The sequence below is a fragment of the Scyliorhinus canicula genome, chromosome 16 (assembly GCF_902713615.1).
Source record: "Scyliorhinus canicula chromosome 16, sScyCan1.1, whole genome shotgun sequence".
NCBI classification, from domain to species: domain Eukaryota; kingdom Metazoa; phylum Chordata; class Chondrichthyes; order Carcharhiniformes; family Scyliorhinidae; genus Scyliorhinus; species Scyliorhinus canicula.
The window spans coordinates 144,878,972-144,906,122 of record NC_052161.1 but is presented as its reverse complement, the minus strand read 5'-3'; the positions used below and the strand labels follow the sequence as shown (position 1 = coordinate 144,906,122).

At 49.6% G+C, this 27,151-nt stretch overlaps 1 protein-coding gene across 2 annotated transcripts in view; it reads right to left on the bottom strand.

The window, feature by feature from the left end:
- LOC119979585 (ATP-dependent RNA helicase DDX19A) overlaps positions 1 to 27,151 on the bottom strand; it is an 81,874-nt gene that overhangs the window by 7,507 nt on the left and 47,216 nt on the right. For both annotated transcript variants that reach the window (XM_038822042.1, XM_038822041.1), the window contains exons 4-9: positions 25,646 to 25,738; positions 25,423 to 25,525; positions 24,827 to 24,941; positions 15,806 to 15,983; positions 6,849 to 7,086; positions 5,297 to 5,459 (exon numbers count right to left, since the gene is read on the bottom strand). In XM_038822042.1, coding sequence (XP_038677970.1) covers positions 5,297 to 5,459; positions 6,849 to 7,086; positions 15,806 to 15,983; positions 24,827 to 24,941; positions 25,423 to 25,525; positions 25,646 to 25,707 — 859 coding nt within the window. In that variant the 5' untranslated portion in view covers positions 25,708 to 25,738. The remainder of the gene's footprint in view (positions 1 to 5,296; positions 5,460 to 6,848; positions 7,087 to 15,805; positions 15,984 to 24,826; positions 24,942 to 25,422; positions 25,526 to 25,645; positions 25,739 to 27,151) is intronic.

Here is a 27,151-nt window from a genome sequence, read left to right as displayed (position 1 = left end):
GAGTGACAATGGAAGGGTGCTTTTCTGATTGGAGGGCTGTGACGAGTGGTGTTCTGCAGGGATCAGTGCTGGGACCTTTGCTGTTCGTAGTATATATAAATGATTTGGAGGAAAATGTAACTGGTCTGATTAGCAAGTTTGCGGACGACACAAAGGTTGGTGGAATTGCGGATAGCGATGAGGACTGTCAGAGGATACAGCAGGATTTCGATTGTTTGGAGACTTGAGCAGAGAGATGGCAGATGGAGATAAATCCGGACAAATCTGAGGTAATGCATTTTGAAAGGTCTAATCCAGGTAGGGAATATACAGTGAATGGTAGAACCCTCAATAGTATTGACAGAGAGATCTAGGTGTACAGGTCCACAGGTCACTGAAAGGGGCAACACAGGTGGAGAAAGTAGTCAAGAAGGCATACAGCATGCTTCCCTTCAATGGCTGGGGCATTGAGTATAAAAATTGGCAAGTCATGTTGCAGCTGTATAGAACCTTAGTTAGGCCACATTTGGAGTACAGTGTTCAATTCTGGTCACCACACTACCAGAAGGATGTGGAGGCTTTGGAGAGGGTGCAGAAGAGATTTACCAGGATGTTGCCTGGTATGGAGGGCATTAACTATGAGGAGAGGTTGAATAAACTTGATTTGTTCTCACTGGAATGACGGAGGTTGAGGGGCGACCTGATAGAGGTCTACAAAATTATGAGGGGCATAGACAGAGTGGATAGTCAGAGGCTTTTTCCCCAGGGTAGAGGGGTCAATTACTAGGGGGCATAGGTTTAAGGTGCGAGGGGCAAGGTTTAGAGGAGATGTACGAGGCAAGTTTTTTTTTTTTTTTACACAGAGGGTAGTGGGTGCCTGGAACTCACTGCCGGAGGAGGCGGTGGAAGCAGGGACGATAGTGACGTTTAGGAGGGGGTCTTGACAAATACATGAATAGGATGGGAATAGAGGGATATGGAACCCGGAAGTGTAGAGGATTTTAGTTCAGATGGGCAACGTGGTCGGCACAGGCTTGGAGGGCCGAAGGGCCTGTTCCTGTGCTATACTTTTCTTTGTGGCACCCAGAACTGTACACAATATGCCAGCCGAGGTCTAACTAGTGTCTTGTACAAGATCAGCATAGCCTTCTTTTTCCTTATACTCTATGCCCTTATTAATGAAGTCTACAATATTATACACTTTATTAAGTGCTCTTTACCACCTTCAACGATCTCTGCACAACACACTCAAGTCCCTCTGCTCCTGCACATTTTTAGAATTTTATTCCTTATTTAATATTGTGTCTCTGTGTTCTTCCTGCCAAAATGCATCACCTCACACTTCTCCGCATAGAACTTCATCTGCCATCTCTCTGCCCACTCCACCAACTTGTCTATGTCTTTTTGAAAGTCTCCAAAATCCTCTTCACAGTTTATAATATTTCCAAGTTTGCACCATCTGCACAACAAGCTCTAGATCATTAATATATCTCAGGAAAATCATGGGTACCAATACCAAACCCTGGCCCTCTCCCTCGCCCCCTCCCTCCCTTGCGTCCCCTCCCTCTCTCTGCCTCACGCCCCCTCCCTCTCTCCGCCTCGCGCCCCCTCTCTCCGCCTCGCGCCCCCTCTCTCTGCCTCACGCCCCCTCCCTCTCTCCGCCTCACGCCCCCTCCCTCTCTCCGCCTCACTCCCCCTCCCTCTCTCTGCCTCACGCCCCCTCCCTCTCTCCGCCTCGCGCCCCCTCCCTCTCTCCGCCTCGCGCCCCCTCCCTCTCTCTGCCTCACGCCCCCTCCCTCTCTCTGCCTCACGCCCCCTCCCTCTCTCTGCCTCACGCCCCCTCCCTCTCTCTGCCTCACGCCCCCTCCCTCTCTCCGCCTCGCGCCCCCTCCCTCGCCGCCTCACGCCCCCTCCCTCTCTCCGCCTCGCGCCCCCTCCCTCTCTCTCTGCCTCACGCCCCCTCCCTCTCTCCGCCTCGCGCCCCCTCCCTCTCTCCGCCTCGCGCCCCCTCCCTCTCTCTCTGCCTCACGCCCCCTCCCTCTCTCCGCCTCGCGCCCCCTCCCTCGCCGCCTCACGCCCCGTCCCTCTCTCTCCGCCTCGCGCCCCCTCCCTCTCTCTCCGCCTCGCGCCCCCTCCCTCTCTCCGCCTCGCTCCCCCTCCCTCTCTCCGCCTCGCGCCCCCTCCCTCGCCGCCTCGCGCCCCCTCCCTCTCTCCGCCTCGCGCCCCCTCCCTCTCTCCGCCTCGCTCCCCCTCCCTCTCTCCGCCTCGCGCCCCCTCCCTCGCCGCCTCGCGCCCCCTCCCTCTCTCCGCCTCGCTCCCCCTCCCTCTCTCTGCCTCACGCCCCCTCCCTCTCTCCGTCTCGCGCCCCCTCCCTCTCTCCGTCTCGCGCCCCCTCCCTCTCCGCCTCGCGCCCCCTCCCTCTCTCTGCCTCACGCCCCCTCCCTCTCTCCGTCTCGCGCCCCCTCCCTCTCCGCCTCGCGCCCCCTCCCTCTCTCCGCCTCACGCCCCCTCCCCCTCTCTCCGCCTCACGCCCCCTCCCTCTCTCCGTCTCGCGCCCCCTCCCTCTCTCTGCCTCACGCCCCCTCCCTCTCTCTGCCTCACGCCCCCTCCCTCTCTCTGCCTCGCGCCCCCTCCCTCGCCGCCTCGCGCCCCCCTCCCTCTCTCCGTCTCGCGCCCCCTCCCTCTCTCCGTCTCGCGCCCCCTCCCTCTCTCCGTCTCGCGCTCCCTCTCTCCGCCTCGCGCCCCCTCCCTCTCTCCGTCTCGCGCCCCCTCCCTCTCTCTGCCTCACGCCCCCTCCCTCTCTCCGCCTCACGCCCCCTCCCTCTCTCCGCCTCGCGCCCCCTCCCTCTCTCCGCCTCGCGCCCCCTCCCTCTCTCCGCCTCGCGCCCCCTCCCTCTCTCCGTCTCGCGCCCCCTCCCTCTCCGCCTCGCGCCCCCTCCCTCGCCGCCTCACGCCCCCTCCCTCTCTCCGTCTCGCGCCCCCTCCCTCTCTCCGCCTCGCGCCCCCTCCCTCTCTCCGCCTCACGCCCCCTCCCTCTCTCCGTCTCGCGCCCCCTCCCTCTCTCCGTCTCGCGCCCCCTCCCTCGCCGCCTCACGCCCCCTCCCTCTCTCCGCCTCACGCCCCCTCCCTCTCTCCGCCTCGCTCCCCCTCCCTCTCTCCGCCTCGCGCCCCCTCCCTCTCTCCGCCTCGCGCCCCCTCCCTCTCTCCGCCTCACGCCCCCTCCCTCTCTCCGCCTCGCGCCCCCTCCCTCTCTCCGCCTCACGCCCCCTCCCTCTCTCCGCCTCACGCCCCGTCCCTCTCTCCGCCTCACGCCCCGTCCCTCTCTCCGCCTCACGCCCCCTCCCTCTCTCCGCCTCACGCCCCGTCCCTCTCTCCGCCTCACGCCCCCTCCCTCTCTCCGCCTCACGCCCCGTCCCTCTCTCCGCCTCATGCCCCCTCCCTCTCTCCGCCTCGCGCCCCCTCCCTCTCTCCGCCTCGCGCCCCCTCCCTCTCTCTCCGCCTCGCGCCCCCTCCCTCTCTCTCCGTCTCGCTCTCCTCCTCTCTTTCCATCTCACTCTCGGTCTCCCCCCATCTCACGCGCTCTCCCTCTCTTGCCCGGGGGCACGCCAGAGGGGGCCCGGGGGCACGCCAGAGGGGGCCCGGGGGCACGCCAGAGGGGGCCCGGGGGCACGCCAGAGAGGGTACCGGAACACGTCAGTGGGCGTCCGGGAACATGCCAGAGGGCGTCCGGGAACATGCCAGAGGGCGTCCGGGAACATGCCAGAGGGCGTCCGGGAACATGCCAGAGGGCGTCCGGGAACATGCCAGAGGGCGTCCGGGAGCACGCCAGTGGCCTGCGCTGTGCAGAACATGATTTCAAAATTTGCGCATGATACAAAGATTGGAAGCTTTGTCAATTATGAGGAGGCTGGCCTTCAACTTCACAAGGACATAAACACATTGGTGGATTGGACAGACAAGTGACAGATTAAACTGAATGTAGAGAAATGCAAAGTGATTCATTTTGTCAGGAAGAATGTGCCGGAACAGTACAAAATAAAGGGATAAACTGTAAAGGTGGTGCAGGAACAAAGGGACCTCAGAGAATTGTGTGTATAAATCATTGAAGGAGAAATAGCAGGTTGAAAGAGTAGTTAATAAAACATATAGTATCCTAGGCTTTATTAATAGGATTGGGGCGGCAAGATGGCGCAGTGGTTAGCACTGCTGCCTCACTGAGCTGAGGACCCGGGTTCGATCCCAGCCCCGGGTCACTGACCTTGTGGAGTTTGCACATCCTCCCGTGTCTGTGTTGGTCTCTCCCCCACAACCCACAGATATGCAGGGTAGGGGATTGGCCACGCTAAATTACCTCTTCATTGGGAAAAAATAATTGGGTACTCTCAATTTGTTCAAAAAATAAAATTTATTATTAGGTGCATTGCATACAAGGAGGTGAAGGGTTGGAGAGAGAACAAAGGATTTCCAGGTGGCCTACTCCTGCTCCTAGTTCTTATATTCACATGCCTGATTCCAGGGACAAAGAACTGTAGCTGTGAGGATAGATTAGTGAGGTTTGATCTGCTTTCCCTGGATAAAAGAACACTGAGAGGAGACTTGAAATGAAATGAAAATCGCTTATTGCCACGAGTAGGCTTCAATTAAGCTACTGTTAAAAGCCCCTTGTTGCCACATTCCGGCGCCTGTCCGGGGAGGCTGGTACAGGAATTGAACCATGCTACTGGCCTTCTTGGTCTGCTTTAAAAGCCAGCGATTTAGCCCAGTGTGCTAAATCAGCCCATTGATAAAGGTATTCAAGATCTTGAGGGGTATGGACGGTAAATAGTGAGAAACTGTTCCCACTCAAGAGCATCAGGATCCAGAGGCACAGACTCAAAATAACAGGCAAGAATAAAAGTGATGAGAGGAGATTCTTTTTCACTTAGAGGGTGGAATCTGGATCAAACGTCCTGAGGGAGGTGGAGGCAGATTTGATTGAGGTATTCAAAAGGAAATTGGAGTGCTGTGAAACTAAGTAATGTGCAAGGTTACGGAGATAAGGGGACTAGATAAAATGCTCTTTCAGAGAGCCAGTGTAGACTCAATGGGCCAAATGGTCACCTTCTGCACTTTAAAGATTGTAATCTGCTGCTCCAGGCTGAACTCTAACTGACTGGAAGCCAAGTCGTTCCATCAGGTGGGGAACCTGCCAGTGACAGAGACGTTCACAACAGAGTTAAAAATCTGATCCAAAACTCGAAATCCATGCCTGCTATGTAACCCACTCCTGCTAATCTAAAGGTCTCAAATTCAGTTTGAGCTGTGTTTTGTAACTTACCCCTTGCACAAACATTAGTTGTGACAAGTACTTTTTCTTTGCCATCCCGGAATCGCTGGATGACAGCTGCTCGCTGCTCCACCATCATCTCTCCACTTAGCAGTGCTACTTGATGACCTTCTTTAGACAATTCTGCGGCCAGCCAACCCGCAGTCTTGCGAGTCTGCAAGTAAAATTGAAAGTTGCATAATTTGTGTAGAAATGAAGAAAACCTTTTAATGTAAACTAGACAAAAATGTGGACAGAAATGCGAAAAAGTAACACATTTCTAACTGGACACTTGTCATTAGAATCTTCAAATTCATTTACTGACATAGTTTGAACAAGGGGTACAGGAGCCGGTCAGAGGGGGCCCGGCAGCCGGTCAGAGGGGGCCCGGCAGCCGGTCAGAGGGGGCCCGGCAGCCGGTCAGAGGGGGCCCGGCAGCCGGTCAGAGGGGGCCCGGCAGCCGGTCAGAGGGGGCCCGGCAGCCGGTCAGAGGGGGCCCGGCAGCCGGTCAGAGGGGGCCCGGCAGCCGGTCAGAGGGGGCCCGGCAGCCGGTCAGAGGGGGCCCGGCAGCCGGTCAGAGGGGGCCCGGCAGCCGGTCAGAGGGGGCCCGGCAGCCGGTCAGAGGGGGCCCGGCAGCCGGTCAGAGGGGGCCCGGCAGCCGGTCAGAGGGGGCCCGGCAGCCGGACAGAGGGGGCCCGGCAGCCGGTCAGAGGGGGCCCGGCAGCCGGTCAGAGGGGGCCCGGCAGCCGGTCAGAGGGGGCCCGGGAGCCGGTCAGAGGGGGCCCGGGAGCCGGTCAGAGGGGGCCCGGGAGCCGGTCAGAGGGGGCCCGGCAGCCGGTCAGAGGGGGCCCGGCAGCCGGTCAGAGGGGGCCCGGCAGCCGGTCAGAGGGGGCCCGGCAGCCGGTCAGAGGGGGCCCGGCAGCCGGTCAGAGGGGGCCCGGGAGCCGGTCAGAGGGGGCCCGGGAGCCGGTCAGAGGGGGCCCGGGAGCCGGTCAGAGGGGGCCCGGGAGCCGGTCAGAGGGGGCCCGGGAGCCGGTCAGAGGGGGCCCGGCAGCTGGTCAGAGGGGGCCCGGCAGCCGGTCAGAGGGGGCCCGGCAGCCGGTCAGAGGGGGCCCGGGAGCCGGTCAGAGGGGGCCCGGGAGCCGGTCAGAGGGGGCCTGGCAGCCGGTCAGAGGGGGCCCGGGAGCCGGTCAGAGAGGGCCCGGGAGCCGGTCAGAGGGGGCCCGGGAGCCGGTCAGAGGGGGCCCGGGAGCCGGTCAGAGGGGGCCCGGGAGCCGGTCAGAGGCATGATTTAAAATTTCGCATGATACAAAGATTGGAAGCTTTGTCAATTGTGATGAGGCCTTCAACTTCACAAGGACATAAACACGTTGGTGGATTGGACAGACAAGTGACAGATGAAGGTGAATGCAGAGAAATGTGAAGGGATTCATTTTGTTCAGGTAAAGTTCACAAATCTGAGTTATTTTTAGGAAGCGGGGAACGTGATGAGAGGACTGCTGATTGCACGTGTTTATGGACAGGACTGGTAAGCAGTTAGAGATCAGTTTTGCCGACTACTCACATGGCAGAAGATCATGGCCTGTGCTATGGTAATTGCTCCATAAATATTACATAGAGCCTGGTATTTCTCCTCCTTGTTGTCACAAAGCACATAATATTGTTTAATTGTATCCAAGGTTTCTTCCTCTCGTTTCAACTTGATAATATTCGGATCTGGAACAACCTTCTCAGCAAATTTCCACACAGACTCTTCAAATGTAGCTGAGAACAGCAGCATCTGACAGTATTTAGTCAACATCCTGGAAATGTGAAAAAATATTTTACTGATCCAGGTATTCCATTACTTGCTCGTTGCAAAGTATGTTCAGAATCTACATATTCACTTTTCTAAGTTCAACCCAGCAGCAAAAAAAGTTAAAATGTCAATGATTGTAATAATGTAAGAAATAGGAGCAGTAGGTCATTCAGCTCTGCGAGCCCGATCCGTCATTCAATGTGGTCATGGCTGGTCCTTTACCTTAGCACCATTTTCCTACACTATCCCCATATCCCTTGATGCTCTTAATATATATAGAAATCTATTGATCTCAGTTTTGAACATAATCAATGACTGATCTTTCACATCAGGGCCGTTCCCTGTCGATTCCCTTATTTTTGCTGTTATCATTTTGATCCATGGATGCTTAATGGACATATGTCTTTAAGTCGAGCAGGGGAAATGAGGAACTCAAAAGTTACAACATAGCACACTGCCAGCTTTGGACAGCAGAACTCAAAAGACATTTTGGCACCCGAACAATCGGTGGGACTTGGTTCGATTGGTTGGCTGGTGGCCAATAGGCCTTATTCTGCCCGGTAACAGGCAGTGATTAGGTCCTGTCTGAGTGGGCTGATTTTCAGAGATCCTGGGGACGTTCAGTTGGAAACCTGGACACTCAGAGAAAAGGACCTGCTCTCTGTCTCTCCCTCATGTTTTCTCCAGAAAAGCTGCTGTATTTCTGAAACTGCAGCGACCTGAATGAATCTACAGTGAAAAGCATTACAGACTGGAAACAGAAATCTCCACCTGAAAGCCTTGAAGGAAGGTTTGCCAGAAACAACCATCTGAAACAAAGACTCTTCTCTTTTTTACTTTATTATCTTTGGATTTGTCTGTCTTGTGTGTCTATTCAGAGGGTGTGGTGAGTTTAAATGGGGGGGGGGGGGGGGGGGGGGGGATATTAGGAATTAGATAATTAACCTGGTGTATTTGCTGCATATTTCATTATAATTACTGTTATTAATAAACATAATTGTGATTAATTTACAAACCTAGTGACTGTAGTTATTGGGCATCTAAGGGCCAAAGAATTTGGGGGTTTTTCTAAGAAATACTTATTAATTTCAATTGTGTTGAGACTCCCGGTCAAGCGGGGCTGGAATTGACCGTGCACTAGCCTAGGGGGTCATAACATAATTTGGGGGCTCGTCCGGGATCTTTGGAACGGTAGATGGCGACGTTTGGGTTACAAGAGCTAAAGAGAGTCAACCAGGTTTTAATGATTTAATAGGATGCCTCTGGAAGCTGCTAAGATTTTTTCTTCAGGTGGATGACTTGTCTTTTGTTTATTTAAAAGGCCTCCAAAAAGACAAGCTAATCAAATTAGGTAAATTAAAAACAGAGGTGCCAGCTAAAGCTAGGAAGGCAGAGATATATGATGTATTGGTTGAATATTTAGGTCTTTAGAAATACAGGAGTCCACAATGTAGTGTTGCATCAAAGACATTTTGTGGTGGCGAAATTGAGCTGGAGAGGATTTGGTTGCAGTTTGAGCCTAAGAGGGAATTAAAAAGAACAGAGAAAGAAATGGAAACGCAGCAAACAGAAAAAGATAGAGATTTTCAAATGGAAATTGAAATTAGATTGGAATTGGAGTGAGGGAAAAGCAAAAGCGAGAGAGAGAGAGAGTTCCAGCTTAATGCACTGGAAATTAATGGGGAGCTGCCAGGAGCTACAGGGGAGCTTAATCCTAGAACGGAACCTAGTGGTGATATGTTTAAATTCATACAGCCCTCCCAATGATTGAAAAGTAATTTGATGGGCCGGGCTAAATCACCCTGAATCAATGCCTCCATATTTTCTGAAATAGCCTACCGTGGGGAACCTTATCAAACGCTTTACTGAAATCCATATACACTACATCAACTGCTTTACCCTCGTCCACCTGTTTGGTCACCTTCTCGAAGAACTCAATAAGGTTTGTGAGGCACGACTTACCGTTCACAAAACCATGTTGGCTATCTCTAATCAAATTATTCCTTTCCAGATGATTATACATCCTATCTCTTATAAACCTTTCCAAGACTTTTCCCACAACAGAAGGTCTATAGTTACCGGGGTTATCTCTACTCCCCTTCATGAACAAGGGGACAACATTTGCTATCCTCCAGTCTTCTGGCACTATTCCTGTAGACAAAGATGACTTAAAGATCAAAGCCAAAGGTTCAGCAATCTCCTCCCTAGCTTCCCAGAGAATCCTAGGATAAATCCCATCCGGCCCAGGGGACTTATATATTTTCACACTTTCCAGAATTGCTAACACCTCCTCCTTATGAAACTCAAGCCCTTCTAGTTTAGTAGCCTGTATCTCAGTATTCTCCTCGACAACATTATCTTTTTCCTGCGTGAATACTGACGAAAAATATTCATTTAGCACCTCTCCTATCTCCTCAGACTCCACGCACAACTTCCCACTACTGCCCTTGACTGGCCCTACTCTTACCCTAGTCATTCTTTTATTCCTGACATATCTATAGAAAGCTTTAGGGTTATCCTTGATCCTACCTGCCAAAGACTTCTCATGTCCTCGCTTGGCTCTTCTTAGCTCTCTAGGTCCTTCCTAGCTAACTTGTAACTCTCGGGCACCCTAACTGAACCTTCATGTCTCATCTTTACATAAGCCTCCTTCTTCCTCTTGACAAGTGTTTCAACTACTTTAGTAAACCACGGTTCCCTCGCTCGACCACTTCCCCCCTGCCTGACAGGTACATACTTATCAAGGACACACAGTAGCTGCTTCTTGAACCAGCTCCACATTTCCATTGTGCCCATCCCCTGCAGTTTCCCTCCCCATCCGATGCATCCTAAGTCTTGCCTCATCGCATCATAATTGCCTTTCCCCCAGCTATAATTCTTGCCCTGCGGTATATACCTATCCCTTTCCATCACTAAAGTAAACGTAATCGAATTGTGGTCACTATCACCAAAGTGCTCACCTACCTCCAAATCTAACACCTGTCCTGGTTCATTACCCAGTACCAAATCCAATATGGCCTCGCCTCACGTTGGCCTATCTACATACTGTGTCAGGAAATCCTCCTGCACACATCGGAGAAAAACTGACCCATCTAAAGTACTCAAACTATAGAGTTTCCAGTCAATATTTGGAAAGTTAAAGTCCCCCATAACAACTACCCTGTTACTTTCGCTCCTACCCAGAATCATCTTTGCAATCCTTTCCTCTACATCTCTGGAACTTTTCGGAGGCCTATAGAAAATCCCTAACAGGGTGACCTCTCCTTTCCTGTTTCTAACATCAGCCCATCTACCTCAGTAGACAAGTCCTCATCAAATGTCCTTTCTGCCACCGTAATACTGTCCTTGACTGACTAACAATGCCACCCCTCCCCATCTTTTACCACCTTCCCTGAGCTTACTGAAATATCTAAACCCCGGCACCTGCAACAACCATTCCTCTCCCTGCTCTCTGCATGTCTCCGAAATGGCCACAACATCGAAGTCCCAGATACCAACCCATGCCGCAAGTTCACCCACCTTATTCCGGATGTACACTCCTGCAACTTTGAAACCTTACTCTTGACCTCACTACTCTCAACCTCCTGTATACTGGAGCGACAATTCAGGTTCCCAATCCCCTGCTGAACTAGTTTAAACCCTCCCGAAGAGCATTAGCAAATCTCCCCCCCAGGATATTGGTAGCCCTCTGGTCCAGGTGTAGACCATCCCGTTTGTAGAGGTCCCCAGAATAAGCCCCAATTATCCAGGAATCTGAAACCCTCCCTCCTGCACCATCCCTGTAGCCACGTGTTCAACTGCTCTCTGTCCCTATTCCTCATCTCGCTTGCACGTGACACGGGTAACAACCCAGAGATAATAACTCTGTTTGTCCTAGATCTAAGTTTCCACCTGAGCTCCCTGAATTCCTGCCTTACATCCCTATCCCTTTTCCTAACTTATAGAATTTACAGTGCAGAAGGAGGCCATTCGGCCCATCGAGTCTGCACCGGCTCTTGGAAAGAGCACCCTACCCAAGGTCAACACCTCCACCCTATCCCCATAACCCAGTAACCCCACCCAACACTAAGGGCAATTTTGGGCACTAAGGGCAATTTATCATGGCCAATCCACCTAACCCGCACATCTTTGGACTGTGGGAGGAAACCGGAGCACCCGGAGAAAACCCACGCACACACGGGGAGGATGTGCAGACTCCGCACAGACAGTGACCCAAGCCGGAATCAAACCTGGGACCCGTGAAACAATTGCACTATCCACAATGCTACCGTGCTGCCTCATTGTCATTGGTAACTATGTGGACCACGACTTGGGGCTGCTCTCCCTCCCCCTTAAAGATCCCGAAACATCGCAGACCCTGGCAGCCGGGAGGCAACACACCAACCGAGTGTCTATCTCGTTCCCACAGAATCTCCTATCTGTCCCCCAAACTATGGAGTCTCCAATGACTAATGCTCTACTCCTCTCCCTCCTTCCCTTCTGAGCAACAGGTACAGACTCTGTGCCAGAGACCAGTTCCCCATGGCTTACCCCTGATAAGTTCCCCCCCCCCACCAACAGTATCCAATGCGGTATACTTGTTACTAAGGGGAACGACTAAGGGGATCCCTGTACTGACTGCTTCTTCCCAACCCCGCTCACCATCACCCATCTATCTTTATTCTTCGGAGAAACTACATCCCTGAAGCTTCTATCTATGACCACCTCTGCCTCCTGAATGATCCGAAGTTCATCCAGCTCCAGTTTCCTAACACGGTTTCTGAGGAGCTGGATATCCAAGGATTCTATGGGAAGCAAGAGATGAAATTGCAGAGCTGTTGGCAATGATCTTTTCGTCCTCACTGTCAACAGGGGTGGTACCTGGAGAGTGGTGGATGTCGTGCCCCTGTTCAAAAAAGGGAATAGGGATAACCCTGGGAATTACAGGCCAGTTAGTCTTACTTCGGTGGTAGGCAAAGTAATGGAAAGGGTACTGAGGGATAGGATTTTTGAGCATCTGGAAAGACACTGCTTGATATGGGATAGTCAGCACGGATTTGTGAGGGGTAGTTCTTGCCTTACAAGTCTTATTGAATTCTTTGAGGAGGTGACCAAGCATGTGGATAAAGGTAAAGCAGTGGATGTGGTGTACATGGATTTTAGTAAGGCATTTGATAAGGTTCCCCATGGTAGGCTTATGCAGAAAGTAAGGAGGCATGGGATAGTGGGAAATTTGGCCAGTTGGATAACAAACTGGCTAACCAATAGAAGTCAGAGTGTGGTGGTGGATGGCAAATATTCAGCCTGGAGCCCAGTTACCAGTGGCATACCAGAAGCTGCAGAGACCTGAATGAATCTAGTGAGAAGCATTACACGCTGAAAGCCTTAAAGGAAGGAGTGCTGGAACCAACCATCTGAAACAAAGACTCTTATCTTTTTCTTTTACTTACTTTTAACAACCCTCTTCTCCCCTCTGTGTTTGTCTGCCTTCTGATGTGTGGATATACACACACACGGAGGGCGAGGCAGAGAGGGGGGGGGGGGCGAGGCAGAGAGGGGGGGGGCGAGGCAGAGAGGGGGGGGAGCGAGGCAGGGAGGGGGGGGAGCGAGGCAGGGAGGGGGGGGAGCGAGGCAGGGAGGGGGGGAGCGAGGCAGAGAGGGGGGAGCGAGGCAGAGAGGGGGGAGCGAGGCAGAGAGGGGGGAGCGAGGCAGAGAGGGGGGAGCGAGGCAGAGAGGGGGGGGGGGGCGAGGCAGAGAGTGGTGGGGGCGAGGCAGAGAGGGGGGGGGGCGAGGCAGAGAGTGGTGGGGGCGAGGCAGAGAGGGGGGGGGAGCGAGGCAGAGAGTGGTGGGGGCGAGGCAGAGAGGGGGGGGGAGCGAGGCAGAGAGGGGGGGGGAGCGAGGCAGGGAGGGGGGGAGCGAGGCAGAGAGGGGGGGAGCGAGGGCAGAGAGGGGGGAGCGAGGCAGAGAGGGGGGAGCGAGGCAGAGAGGGGGGAGCGAGGCAGAGAGGGGGGAGCGAGGCAGAGGGGGGAGCGAGGCAGGCAGAGAGGGGGAGCGAGGCAGGGAGAGGGGAGCGAGCAGAGAGGGGAGAGCGAGGCAGAGAGGGGGGAGCGAGGCAGAGAGGGGGGAGCGAGGCAGAGGGGGGGAGCGAGGCAGAGGGGGGAGCGGGAGCGGCAGAGAGGGGGGGAGCGAGGCAGAGAGGGGGGGAGCGAGGCAGAGAGGGGGGAGCGAGGCAGAGAGGGGGGAGCGAGGCAGAGAGGGGGAGCGAGGCAGAGAGGGGGGAGCGAGGCAGAGGGGGGAGCGAGGCAGAGAGGGGGGAGCGAGGCAGAGAGGGGGGAGCGAGGCAGAGAGGGGGGAGCGAGGCAGAGAGGGGGAGCGAGGCAGAGAGGGGGGAGCGAGGCAGAGAGGGGGAGGGCGAGGCAGAGAGGGGGGAGCGAGGCAGAGAGGGGGGAGCGAGGCAGAGAGGGGGGAGCGAGGCAGAGGGGGGAGCGAGGCAGAGAGGGGGGAGCGAGGCAGAGAGGGGGGGAGCGAGGCAGAGAGGGGGGAGCGAGGCAGAGCGGGGGGAGCGATTGGCATGAGCGGGGGGGGAGCGATGGCAGAGAGGGGGAGCGAGGCAGAGAGGGGGGGGAAGCGAGGCAGAGAGGGAGGGAGCGAGGCACGAGAGGGGGGGAGCGAGGCAGAGAGGGGGAGCGAGCAGAGAGGGCGGGAGCGAGGCAGAGAGGGGGGAGCGAAGCGAGAGGGGGGAGCGAGGCAAGAGAGGGGGGAGCGAGGGCAGAGAGGGGGACCGAGGCAGAGAGGGGGACCGAGGCAGAGAGGGGGACCGAGGCAGCGAGGGGTTGGAGCGAAGGCAGAGAGGGGGGAGAGAGGCAGAGAGGGGGGAGAGAGGCAGAGAGGGGGGAGACAGAGGCAGAGAGGGGGACCGAGGCAGAGAGGGGGACCGAGGCAGAGAGGGGGACCGAGGCAGAGAGGGGGACCGAGGCAGCGAGGGGGACCGAGGCAGAGAGGGGGACCGAGGCAGAGAGGGGGGGGAGCGAGGCAGAGAGGGGGGAGCGAGGCAGAGAGGGGGGAGCGAGGCAGAGAGGGGGGGAGCGGGCAGAGAGGGGGGAGCGAGGCAGAGAGGGGGGAGCGAGGCAGAGAGGGGGGAGCGAGGCAGAGAGGGGGGAGCGAGCAGAGAGGGGGGAGCGAGGCAGAGAGGGGGGAGCGAGGCAGAGAGGGGGGAGCGAGGCAGAGAGGGGGGAGCGAGGCAGAGAGGAGGGGAGCGAGGCAGAGAGGGGGGAGCGAGGCAGAGAGGGGGGAGCGAGGCAGAGAGGGGGGAGCGAGGCAGAGAGGGGGGAGCGAGGCAGAGAGGGGGGGAGCGAGGCAGAGAGGGGGGAGCGAGGCAGAGAGGGGGGAGCGAGGCAGAGAGGGGGGAGCGAGGCAGAGAGGGGGGGCGAGGCAGAGAGGGGGGAGCGAGGCAGAGAGGGGGGGAGCGAGGCAGAGAGGGGGGAGCGAGGCAGAGAGGGGAGAGCGAGGGCAGAGAGGGGGGAGCGAGGCAGAGAGGGGGGAGCGAGGCAGAGAGGGGGCGTGGGGCAGAGAGGGGGCGAGGCAGATCTGGTGACTGTAGTTATTGGGCATCTAAAGGCCAAAGACTTTGGGTGTCTTGCTGAGAAAATGTATTAGTTTCAATTGTTTTGAGACTCCAGGTCAAGTGGGGCTGGAATTGACCGTACATAGGCTCAGGGGCTCGTAACAGCACTCTGAGGCAGTAAATTCCAAAGACTCATCGCCCTCTGAGAGAAGACGTTCCTCCTAGTGTCAGTCTTAAATGGCCTGACACTTATTCTGAGACTGTGTATCCTGCTTGTAGGCCAGCCCCAGTTTTGGAAACATCCTGACTGAATCTACCTAGTCGAGACTTTGTAAGGATTTTGTATGTTTGAATGAGAGCACCTCTCATTCTTCTAAACTCTAGAGATTAAATGCCCAGTCTATTTAATTGTCCCTCATAATACAATCCTTCCATTTCTGGAATTCATAGAACATGCAGTGCAGGAGGCCATTTGACCCATCGAGTCTGCACCAACCCACATTAAGCTCTCACTTCCACCCTATCCCCGTAACCCAATAACCCATCCAAATCTTTTTGGACACTAAAGGCAATTTAGCATGGCCAATCCACCTAACCTGCACGTCTTTGGACTGTGGGAGGAAACCAGAGCACCCAAAGGAAACCCACGCAGACACGGGGAGACCATGACCCAGGAGGGAATTGAACCTGGGACCCTGGCGCTGTGAAGCCACAGTGCTAGTCATTTGTGCTACCATGCTGCCCTGTGCTACCGTGCTGCCCGGTAAACCTTTCAGTAAACCTTTGTGGCACTCTCTCTATAGCAAGTATATCTTTTCTTAATATACATAAGAGTGAGTGAATTGGTAAATCTTAATCGAGTTCATGCTGAACATAAATAAATAGAGAATATTGGGTAAACAGTGCAGAGGGAGGCCAATTGGCCAAATCAAGTTTGCGCCAACCTCTGAAGTATCCTACCTAGGCCCACTCCCCCACCCTATCCCCAGAACACCTCCTCCTAATCTGCGCATCTTTGGACACCCAGGGGCAATTTAGCACAGTCGATCCACCTAACCTAGACTATGGGAGGAAACCAGAGTACCCAGAGGAAACCCATGCGGACGCGGGAGAGCATGCAAAGTCCATACAGTTTAAAGCACACAGATAAATGTTTTAGTCTCATAATTAGATAGCCTACCTCTGAATTCTAATGCTCTGGTCTTGGTGTCCTTGAGTTGCAATCATGACATCAGCTTCATCTAGGACAAAAACTTTAATTTTTTTGGGATCTATGAATTTTAGCTTTGTACACCAGTCCATTACTGTCCCAGGTGTGCCGATAACAATTTGTTCTGAAATCTTCTGACCCTTCTCGACTGAAAATACAAAATATATATTATACAATCTAAAATATGGAAAATAGTAAAACTACATTCAGTTCACTAACTATCTCTAGTCAATTTGGACAATTATAAAACTTAAAGTGAAATTATAATGTTATTATAATATTATCATGCAATACAAGAGTTACCTCAGTGTTTCAAGTGTCAAAAAAACTATGGTTAATTTCTCTAATTTCTCTTGCATTAAATTTTAAAACTACAATCATTTCAGTCAAATTTCAAGAACTACAAATATGCCTTAATTAATTCTGGGGATATGGATGTCACTGGCAAGGGCCATTTATTGTCCATCCCTAGTTGCCCTCAGAAGGTGGCAATTTGTGTTTGTAGTGGTCTGTAATTACCAAGTGGCTGCCTAGACAATTTCAGAGGGCAGTTAAGATCCACCATTTGGGGCAGCACGGTGGCACAGTGGTTAGCATTGTTGCCTACGGCGCTGAGGACCCGGGTTCGAATCCCGGCCCTGGGTCACTGTCCGTGTGGAGTTTGCACATTCTCCCCGTGTCTGCGTGGGTTTCGCCCCCACAACCCAAAAGATGTGCAGGATAGGTGGATTGGCCACACTAAATTGCCCCTTAATTGGAAAAAATAATTGGGTACGCTAAATTTATAAAAAAAAAAAAAAAGATCCACCATTTGGATGTGGGACTGGCTTATTGTGTCAGCGAGACTCGACAAGGACACCGAGCTTCTTTTCCTTTAAGGGCATTAGTGAATTAAGTTACTCTTCAAAATTGACCGAGAACTTCTCAGTCTAGATTTATATGATTGTTTTTAAAAAAGTCTAATTCAAAATTCTTCAACTGGTGGATTTTTAGTCCAGCCTCTGGATTATCTTCCTCGCCTTGTAATAAAACAATGTACAATACAATAAATGGAATATACCAAGTGACAAAATACTGCCTTTCAGCATAAAATCTTGTAGGAGCTTCAATATTTGCATTAAATTTATTTTCCCACACTGTTCTTGGTATGAGTACCACTGTACCATACAGGCCAGTAGGATGTCTGGTTTGCTCACTGGTCTATGTGGATTTATCTATTGACTGCTAATGGCAAGTTACGGCATAAGAATTGACCTTAGTAACCACCGATTAATCAGTAGAGATCTCGTTCCAATTCCTTACCTTGGTCAATATCTAATAAGCTTTGTTGGAAATATGCATGTAGAGCTTTTGGTGATGCTTTCCATGCTGAAATAACTAACAAACGCTATCACTGCTTAAGATCATACATTCCAATTTGTGTTGCATGTGTAATTGTCAGCACAGTGAAAGTTAGGAGAATGGGTGCGAGCGGAAGATGGTACACAAATGAATGAAGGGAAAATATTATTTCTGCTCATTACTGAATAAGAGTAGTACAAGGACATCAATACAATTACGGAACAAGTGATTAGGAGTTTAACGGCAAAATATGAAATGCAGACAAAACGTTTGCTCACAATATACTGGAGTACAATTCAAAATCAATTTAATGAGTTAATTTGTTAATTATCATAACTACCTACCACTGGGAATTTAGACAGCATGTCTAGGAATCCTAAATAAGGTTATCTTTTCATGATTTTACACAGTAGTAGATCAATGTATAAGCAGAGTAGGGGTGATCTTACTGGGCTCTGCTGCTGCCACAAAGTGTCACGAGCAGTGAGTGAAATAACTGGGATAATGGTGCTAAAGCCATCTTCAAGAAGCACCATATTTAGCAAGACTCACCATGTTGGCAGGATAGCCAAGAGAAATTCACTCAGCTATACAATGCTGGAGAAAGCCATGGTCCAATCCTGGTCCTTGCTTATTTAGCAAATCTCTGCCAGAGAGATGCTCGAAGCACTATAATGTCTTTGTTTTAAGGTTCTATTATTTCTTGTTTAAGTTTCTTATTTTTTGCAAATAAATTGCAAAGTACAAATTTTCCAAATCTGCCTGAATAAACATGAGCCGAACCTGCCATTGCATTAACTGGCAGTATATATTATCTATGTTTGGTTAACAGTAGCTGCCTGAACATATATAACAGAATTTAAGTTTTCTCAATTAATAAATTGCATTTTGCTATTTAATAGATACATATTTCCGCAACATAATTCAAGCACAGTCAGCCGTGGCTCAGTGGTAGCACTTGCTACAATCCTGGTTGAGGCCAGCAACTTTAAACAAACTCAAAACCCAGTTAGAACATAGAACATAACAGCGCAGTATGGGCCCTTCGGCCCTCGATGTTGCGCCGACCTGTGAAACCATCTGAAGTCGATCTGACCTACACTATTCCATTTTCATCCATATGTCTATCCAGTGACCACTTAAATGCCCTTAAAGTTGGCGAGTCTACTACTGATGCAGGCAGGGCGTTCCACACCCCTACTACTCTCTGAGTAAAGAAACTGCCTCTGACATCTGTCCTATATCTACCACCCCTCAATTTAAAGCTATGTCCCCTCGTGTTGTCAACACCATCCGAGGAAAGAGACTATCACTGCCCACCCTATCTAACCCTCTGACTATCTTATGTGTCTCTATTAAGTACCTCTCAGCTTTCTCCTCTCTAACGAAAACAACCTCAAGTCCCTGAGCCTTTCCTCGTAAGACCGTCCCTCCATACCAGGCAACATCCGAGTAAATCTCCTCTGAACCCTTTCCAAAGCTTCCACATCCTTCCTATAATGTGGTGACCAGAACTGCACGCAGTACTCCAGGAGCGGCCGCACCAGAGTTACGTACAGCTGCAACATGACCTTGTGGCTCCGAAACTCAATCCCCCTACTGATAAAGGCTAGCACACCATATGCCTTCTTAACAGCCCTATTAACCTGGGTGGCAACTTTCAGGGATTTATGTACCTGGATGCCGAGATCTCTCTGTTCATCTACACTACCAAGAATCTTGCCATTAGCCCAGTACTCTGCATTCCTGTTACTCCTTCCAAAGTGAACCACCTCACATTTTTCCGCATTAAACTCCATCTGCCACCTCTCAGCCCAGCTCTGCAGCTTATCTATGTCCCTCTGTATCCTATAACATCCTTCAGCACTATCCACAACTCCACCGACCTTCGTGTCATCTGCAAATTTACTAACCCATCCTTCTACACCCTCTTCCAAGTCATTTATAAAATTGACAAACAGCAGTGGCCCCAAAACAGATCCTTGCGGTACACCACTAGTAACTGAACTCCAGGATGAACATTTGCCATCAACCACCTGTCTTCTTTCAGCTAGCCAATTACTGATCCAAACCGCTAAATCACCTTCAATCCCATACTTCCGTATTTTCTGCAATAGCCTACCATGGGGAACATTATCAAATGCCTTACTGAAATCCATATACACCACATCAACCGCTTTACCCTCATCCACCTGTTTGGTCACCTTCTCAAAAAACTCGATAAGGTTTGTGAGGCATGACCTAACCTTCACAAAACCGTGTTGACTATCGCTAATCAACTTGTTCTTTTCAAGATGATTATAAACCCCATCTCTTATAACCTTTTCCAACATTTTACCCACAACCGAAGTAAGGCTCACAGGTCTATAATTACCAGGGTTATCTCTACTCCCCTTCTTGAACAAGGGAACAACATTTGCTATCCTCCAGTCTTTCGGCACTATTCCTGTCGACAAAGACGACATAAAGATCAAGGACAAAGGCTCTGCAATCTCCTCCCTGGCTTCCCAGAGAATTCTAGGATAAATCCTATCTGGCCCAGGGGAATTATCTATTTTTACACTTTCCAAAATTGCTAACACCTCCTCCTTGTGAACCTCAATTCCATCTAGCCTGGTCGACTGAACCTGAGTATTCTCTTCGACAACATTGTCTTTCTCCAGTGTAAACACTGACGAAAAATATCCATTTAACACTTCCCCTATCTCCTCTGATTCCACACACAACTTTCCACTACTATCCTTGATTGACCCTAATCTTACTCTAGTCATTCTTTTGTTCCTGATATACCTATAGAAAGCCTTAGGGTTTTCCTTGATCCTATCCGCCAACGACTTTTCGTGACCTCTCCTCGCTCTTCTTAACTCTCCCTTTAGGTCCTTCCTGGCTAACTTGTAACTCTCAAGTGCCCTAACTGAGCCTTCATGTCTCATCCTAACATAAGCCTTCTTCTTCCTCTTGACAAGTGCTTCAACTTCCTTAGTAAACCACGGTTCTCTTGCTCGACAACTTCCTCCCTGCCTGACAGGTACATACTTATCAAGAACACGCAGTAGCTGTTCCTTGAAAAAGCTCCACATTTCAATTGTACCCATCCCCTGCAGTTTCCTTCCCCATCCTATACATCCTAAATCTTGCCGAATAGCATCATAATTGTCTTTCCCCCAGCTATAATTCTTGCCTTGCGGTATATACCTATCCCTGCTAAAGTAAACATAACTGAATTGTGATCACTATCACCAAAGTGCTCACCTACATCTAAATCTAACACCTGGCCGGGTTCATTACCCAGTACCAAATACAATGTGGCCTCGCCCCTTGTTGGCCTGTCTACATACTGTGTCAGAAAACCCTCCTGCACACACTGCATAAAAACTGACCCATCTCTAGCACTCGAACTATAGTATTTCCAGTCAATATTTGGAAAGTTAAAGTCCCCCATAACAACTACCCTGTTACTCTCGCTCTTGTCGAGAATCATCTTTGCAATCCTTTCGTCTACATCTCTGGAACTATTCGGAGGTCTATAGACAACTCCCAACAGGGTGACCTCTCCTCTCCTGTTCCTAACCTCGGCCCATACTACCTCAGTAGACGAGTCCTCAAACGTCCTTTCTACCACCGTAATACTTTCCTTGATTAACAATGCCACCCCCCCCCTCTTTTACCATCTTCTCTGTTCTTACAGAAACATCTAAATCCTGGAACCCGCTGCAACCATTCCTGTCCCTGCTCTACCCATGTCTCCGAAATCGCCACAACATCGAGATCCCAGGTACCAACCCACGCTGCAAGCTCACCCACCTTATTCCGGATGCTCCTGGCGTTGAAGTAGACACACTTCAAACCAGCGTCTTGCTTGCCGGTGCCCTCTTTTGAACTTTTAACCCTATCCCTGACCTCACTACTCTCAACATCCTTTACACTGGGACTACAATTTAGATTCCCATCCCCCTGCTGAATTAGTTTAAACCCCCCCGAAGAGCACTAGCAAATCTCCCCCCCAGGATATTGGTACCCCTCTGGTTCAGTTATTTACTGAAAGATTGAAGCCACAAGATTCCAGTTTAAACAAATTAATTTTTATTACAAGTTTCAAAGCAAACACAAAATACTACCTTAGCTAACCACCTCTACGCTAAAATCCCAAATCAACACAAGTTAAAACATGAATTAAAAGCAAATTGCAGTTGATTATAAATTACACATTAAATGGGTTAAGTGGGCAGCACGGTAGCATGGTGGTTAGCATAAATGCTTCACAGCTCCAGGGTCCCAGGTTCGGTTCCTGGCTGGGTCACTGTCTGTGCGGAGTCTGCACATCCTCCCCGTGTGTGCGTGGGTTTCCTCCGGGTGCTCCGGTTTCCTCCCACAGTCCAAAGATGTGCGGGTTAGGTGGATTGGCCATGCTAAATTGCCCGTAGTGTCCTTAAAAGTAAGGTTTGGGGGGGGGCGGGGGTTGTTGGGTTACGGGTATAGGTGGGTTTGAGTAGGGTGATCATTGTTCGGCACAACATCGAGGGCCGAAGGGCCTATTCTGTGCTGTACTGTTCTATGTTCTATGTTCTAAATGGCAGATACAACAAAGTACATTTTACAGCAGTCCACTCAGCAAATTGGTCATCAATCACAGTCATTAAGTTCTTCAAAACTATGCTTTCCGCACAAAGAATGTCAGCTTCTCTTTATCGAGGATGTTGCCGGACTCTCAGCTGATAGCAACGCACAACCAACCTGTTTCATGGGTACAGTCTTCACCAAAAAAGACATGTCTGCCGAACCTCCTGAATTCACTCTAGATGGCATAGATCCATCAATGTTATAGAAATATAGAAAACAGAGTAAGCCATTCGGCCCTTCGAGACTGCTCCGCCATTCATCATTATGGTTAATCATCTAACTCAATACCGATCCAGTCTTCCTCCCCCCCCATATCCTTTGATCCTCTTCGCCCCAAGTACTCTTATCAAACTGCTTCTCGAAACATGCAATGTTCTGGCTTCAACAAATTCCACAGGCTCACCACTCCCTGGGTGAAGACATTTCTCCTCATCTCTGTCTTAAATGGTTTACCCTGTACCTTCAGACTGTGACCCTGGTTCTGGACACACACACCATTGGGAACATCCTTCTTACATCTACCCTGTCCAGTCTTGTTAGAATTTTATAGGTTTCTATGAGCTCCCCCTCATTCTTCTGAACTCCAGCAAATACAACCCTAACCGACTCAATCTCTCCTCAAATGTCAGTCCTGCCAACCCAGGAATCAACCTGGTAAACCTTCTCTAAACTCCCTCTAGAGCTAGAACATCTTTCCTTAGATAAGGAGACCAAAACTGCACACAATACAAGTGTGGCCTCACCAAGGTCCTATATAATTGCAGCAAGACATCCCCGCTCCTGCACTCAAATCCTCTCACTATGAAAGCCAACATATCATTTGTCTTCTTTAAGCTGCACCTGCATGTTTAATTTCAGTGGATAGAAACAAATTACTGCGGATGCTGGAATCTGAAACCAAAGAGCTGGTAAACCTTTTGGGGCCTCACGGTAGCATGGTGGTTAGCATCAATGCTTCACAGCTCCAGGGTCCCAGGTTCGATTCCCGGCTGGGTCACTGTCTGTGTGGAGTCTGCACGTCCTCCCCGTGTGTGCGTGGGTTTCCTCCGGGTGCTCCGGTTTCCTCCCACAGTCCAAAGATGTGCGGGTTAGGTGGATTGGCCATGCTAAAATTGCCCGTAGTGTAAGGTTAATGGGGGGATTGTTGGGTTACGGGTATACGGGTTACGTGGGTTTAAGTAGGGCGATCATTGCTCGGCACAACATTGAGGGCCGAAGGGCCTGTTCTGTGCTGTACTGTTCTATTTCTAGCTTTGACAAAGGGTCACCTGGACTCGAAATGTTAGCTCTTTTCTCTCCCTACCTATGCTGCCAGACCTGCTGAGATTTCCCAGTATTTTCTCTTTGCTTACTTTTGGTGACTGGTGTAAGAGGATACCAAGACTCATTGCACATTCCCCTCTAATTTATGGCCAATCAGATAATCTTTCTTCCCATTAATGCTATTTTCAAGTAAGAGAAGCAGCTGCAGCAACTTATTCTCAATTTCTGAACTTAGTGTCTTCTTCAACTTGCTTGTATTGCACCACTGGACTCATCAAGTACTATTGAGCTCAGAGGGCTCTCCATGCCCTTTTATATAACATCAACCAGGAGCTCTTGTTGCCAATTCTCAGTTTTGGTCTTCGTTTCCATAGTCATGAAAAGCACCAAATGCAACCACAGGAAGAAAAATCATTTTAGATTTATAGATGTTTACAGCACAGGAAGCCATTCGGCCTACCATGTCCACGCCGGTCAATAAAGATCTGATTACACTAATCCCATTTTCCAGTGCTTGGACCACAGCCCTGGAAGATACAGCAGCACAAGGCAATATTGGAATACTTCTTAAATTTACAGGATTTTCTGACTCAACCACCCTTTCAGACAATGATTCCTATTCTCCCACCACCCAGAGTGAAAAATCGTCTCAACTCCCCTCTTATCTTAAATCTATGCCCCTGGTTATTGACCCCTCTACTAATGGAAAAAGTGCCTTCCCATCGATCCTATCTATGCCCCTCATAATCCTACACCCCTCTATAGGGTCCCCTCTCAACCTTTGCTGCTCCATGGAAAACAGCCCCAGCCTTTTCAATCTATCTTCATAGCTCAGAGCCTCCAGCCCGGGCAGCATCCTGATAAATCTCCTCTCCACTCTCCCTGTTGCAACCCCTCAATGGCCATGTCCCTCCTTAACCGTGTAACTAATTCCAGATCTACAAGTTTCCGAGGCCTCTTCAGCATCATTAATTTGCTTCACATCATCACTGACAATTGTACCTTCAGCTATGTAGCCACAAACCTCTGGGGCCCTAAACCTATTTGCCTCTCTTTAAGTTATCACAAGTTCAAGTCATTTAGAGATTACTCGCTTAGCCAGGGAATTTTCAAATCATAAGAGGCCCCATAGGGATTAGCTCCAGCTCAAAAACAGCCAAACTTAAGAACCAAGCTTTTCTTTATTTGTTAAAAATATTGTTGCACGTTTATAATTGCGTAGTGTATGTGTACCGACATATTTGTAATATAGAAATATCTTTAGTTAAAGCAGAAATGCTACAAGATTCTTTCACCCTTACTTAGACTAAACGTAAACCAAGCACGTTTTGCCCCAGCAATTTAACATCTTATCAAATCACTTCTGATTGGACAATTGTCTTGCCATTATTTTCTTGAATATTTTCAATTGAAATAGCTAAATATGTAAAGAAATTAACATCAATTCTTTCAAAACATCTATGTGAAACATTTTGTACATAATCTGGTTTAAAACAAAGGAACATCTCTATTGAGTATTTTTTTATTTTTCAGTTCCAGAGATAGGATGGGAATCTGAGGTAGATACATTTACAGTCAATGGGGTAGAGCGGGAATGGGGTTGACAGAAGGTTCTATGAAGAGTTGTCCTGTTTCTCATGACTATGATTCTATGAGATCTTTCTTGAGACTGGATTACTTATCGGAATGTTAGTAGCATGTTCTCTAGGCTGCATATATAATCTTATTAGAATTGTAGGCAAACACCAATGTTGCAATATTACTCACGTCTGTTGCCTCGCACTGCATATGCTAGCTTGATATCAGGACAACACTTTCCCATTTGTTCAATAACCTGCCCAGTCTGCAAAGCCAGTTCATAGGTTGGAGAAAGACATAAACACTGGGGGGAAAAGGACATCAATTAGGCATTATAACAGGGTCAATCAGAAATAACATTTGGATATCAATCTGCTTAGTTACAAATTGTACATCCAGCAGAGTTCAAACAAAAACAATGATTTACAAGTCAATGCCAAGAGGCCCATATTTGCAACAGCAATTTATCTCTCCTCTGAGGGCAACTTCACCGGTGGACAATAGTGGGACCGGCCAGCGCCTTCTCCAACTGAAGTATACATTACTACGACTGTTATACAAACATACAAAATATTAGAGTAGGCCATTCGGCCCCTTCATTAAGCTCATGGCTGATTGTTTGTGTTTCTAAAAAACTGTCCTCAAGTTTAATTAAAAAGCTATTTCACTTTTTAACCCACCATTATATTTCTAATTGTTATTTTAAAACCATAAATCAAAAAATTGTTCACTTATTTCTACAGTTTCCTATGAATGGATTTTTTTGCAAAATTCTACCACTTTACCTGTGGGTGTCTTTGGGAGAGATCTACGCGACTGAGCATGGCCAAAACAAAGGCAGCTGTCTTACCAGTACCTGACTGAGATTGTGCAATTAAATTCTGAGGGCTGGAAAGACAATTCAAATATGAAATCTCACAAAGAAAAGACATACATTAAGAAAATCATACAGTAATATTGCCACATGACAAATTACATATCTGGTCAATTATATTGTGCTAAACGTACGGTTCTGCAAGCATCATGGGTAATGCTGTCTCTTGGATCTTTGAAGGTCTGTTAAATCCCATTCCATATACGCCTTGCAGGAGCTCTTTTTTCCTAGAAGATAAAACATTTTTTTTATTACTTTCTCTCACTTAAATTGGTTGCGAACAGCAAGAAGTCTTACAACGCAAGGTTAAAGTCCAACAGGTTTGTTTCATATCACTAGCTTTCGGAGGTTCCAGAAACATATATATAGACAAAGTCAAAGACGCAACCTACTTCTTCATTCACCTGAGGAAGGAGCAGTGCTCCGAAAGCTAGCGATTTGAAACAAATCTGGTGTTGTAAGACTTCTTACTGTGCTCACCCCAGTCCAACATCGGCATCTCCACATCATGGCTTAAATTGGTTTGGTTTTTTTCATTTTACAGGACGCGAGTGTCATTGGCTGGACCAGCATTTATAGCCTGACCCTAACTGTCCTCCATGTCAGAGGACATTGCTGGGGATTTGGAGCCACGTGTTGACCAGACTGGTAAGGACGGCAAATTTACATTAAAGAGACAGGTGGGTTTTTATGACAATCGACAATGGTTTCATGTTTAGCACAGGGCTAAATTGCTGGCTTTGAAATCAGACTAAGGCAGGCAAGCAGCACGGTTCAATTCCCGTAACAGCCTCCCCGAACAGGCGCCGGAATGTGGCGACTAGGGGCTTTTCACAGTAACTTCATTTGAAGCCTACTTGTGACAATAAGCGATATTCATTCATTCATCATCATAAGACATTTTATTGAATTCAAATTTCACCATGTGCCATGGCTGGATTTGAACTCGGGTTATAGACCTTGCCCTGGGTCTCTGGATTACTAGTCAGTTACAATACCACTACACCACCGCCTCCCCATAAACTAATAGGATGATTTGCTCAATTCCCCTCCATGCGAAAATTCTAACAATTCCCATTTCCTCCGCCCTCTCCTAATGATGCAGATTAATACGGGTACAGCAGTCGTTTAATAATAAGGGCAATACGGGTACAGCAGACCTTTGTTTGCATAGCTTGAATGCTAACTTTCATCCCACATCAGCAGATCAATTAGCAGCAAATAGTCAATTTTCCTTCATTTTATTTCTAATTTACAGACTTCAAACATAAGCAAACCGTTTATCTTTCAGTATTCTGATAGAATGTGAAAATAAATCTTGTAAATGCACTCAAAGCACCAGATTCAACGCCCGGAATGTTAATAAATATACATAGCTAACAAATCAAAATTTTGTTAAATAACTCAGTCATGGCGAATGCTTCTTCAATTGTCTTTTCTCGGTTTGATAAATAGGGCTCCAAACTTTATAAATCTATAGATAACATTTTGTTTATTAAGAAAGACTAAAGAAACTGTAAGACATGTTGAAAATTATGAAATAGTTTGGGTAAAATAATAGGGAAAATTCTAAATGTTGCAGAGTTGCTGACGAGAGCAGTGGTTCCCAACCAGTGTGTTGTGAAGGACCATCTCCCCCT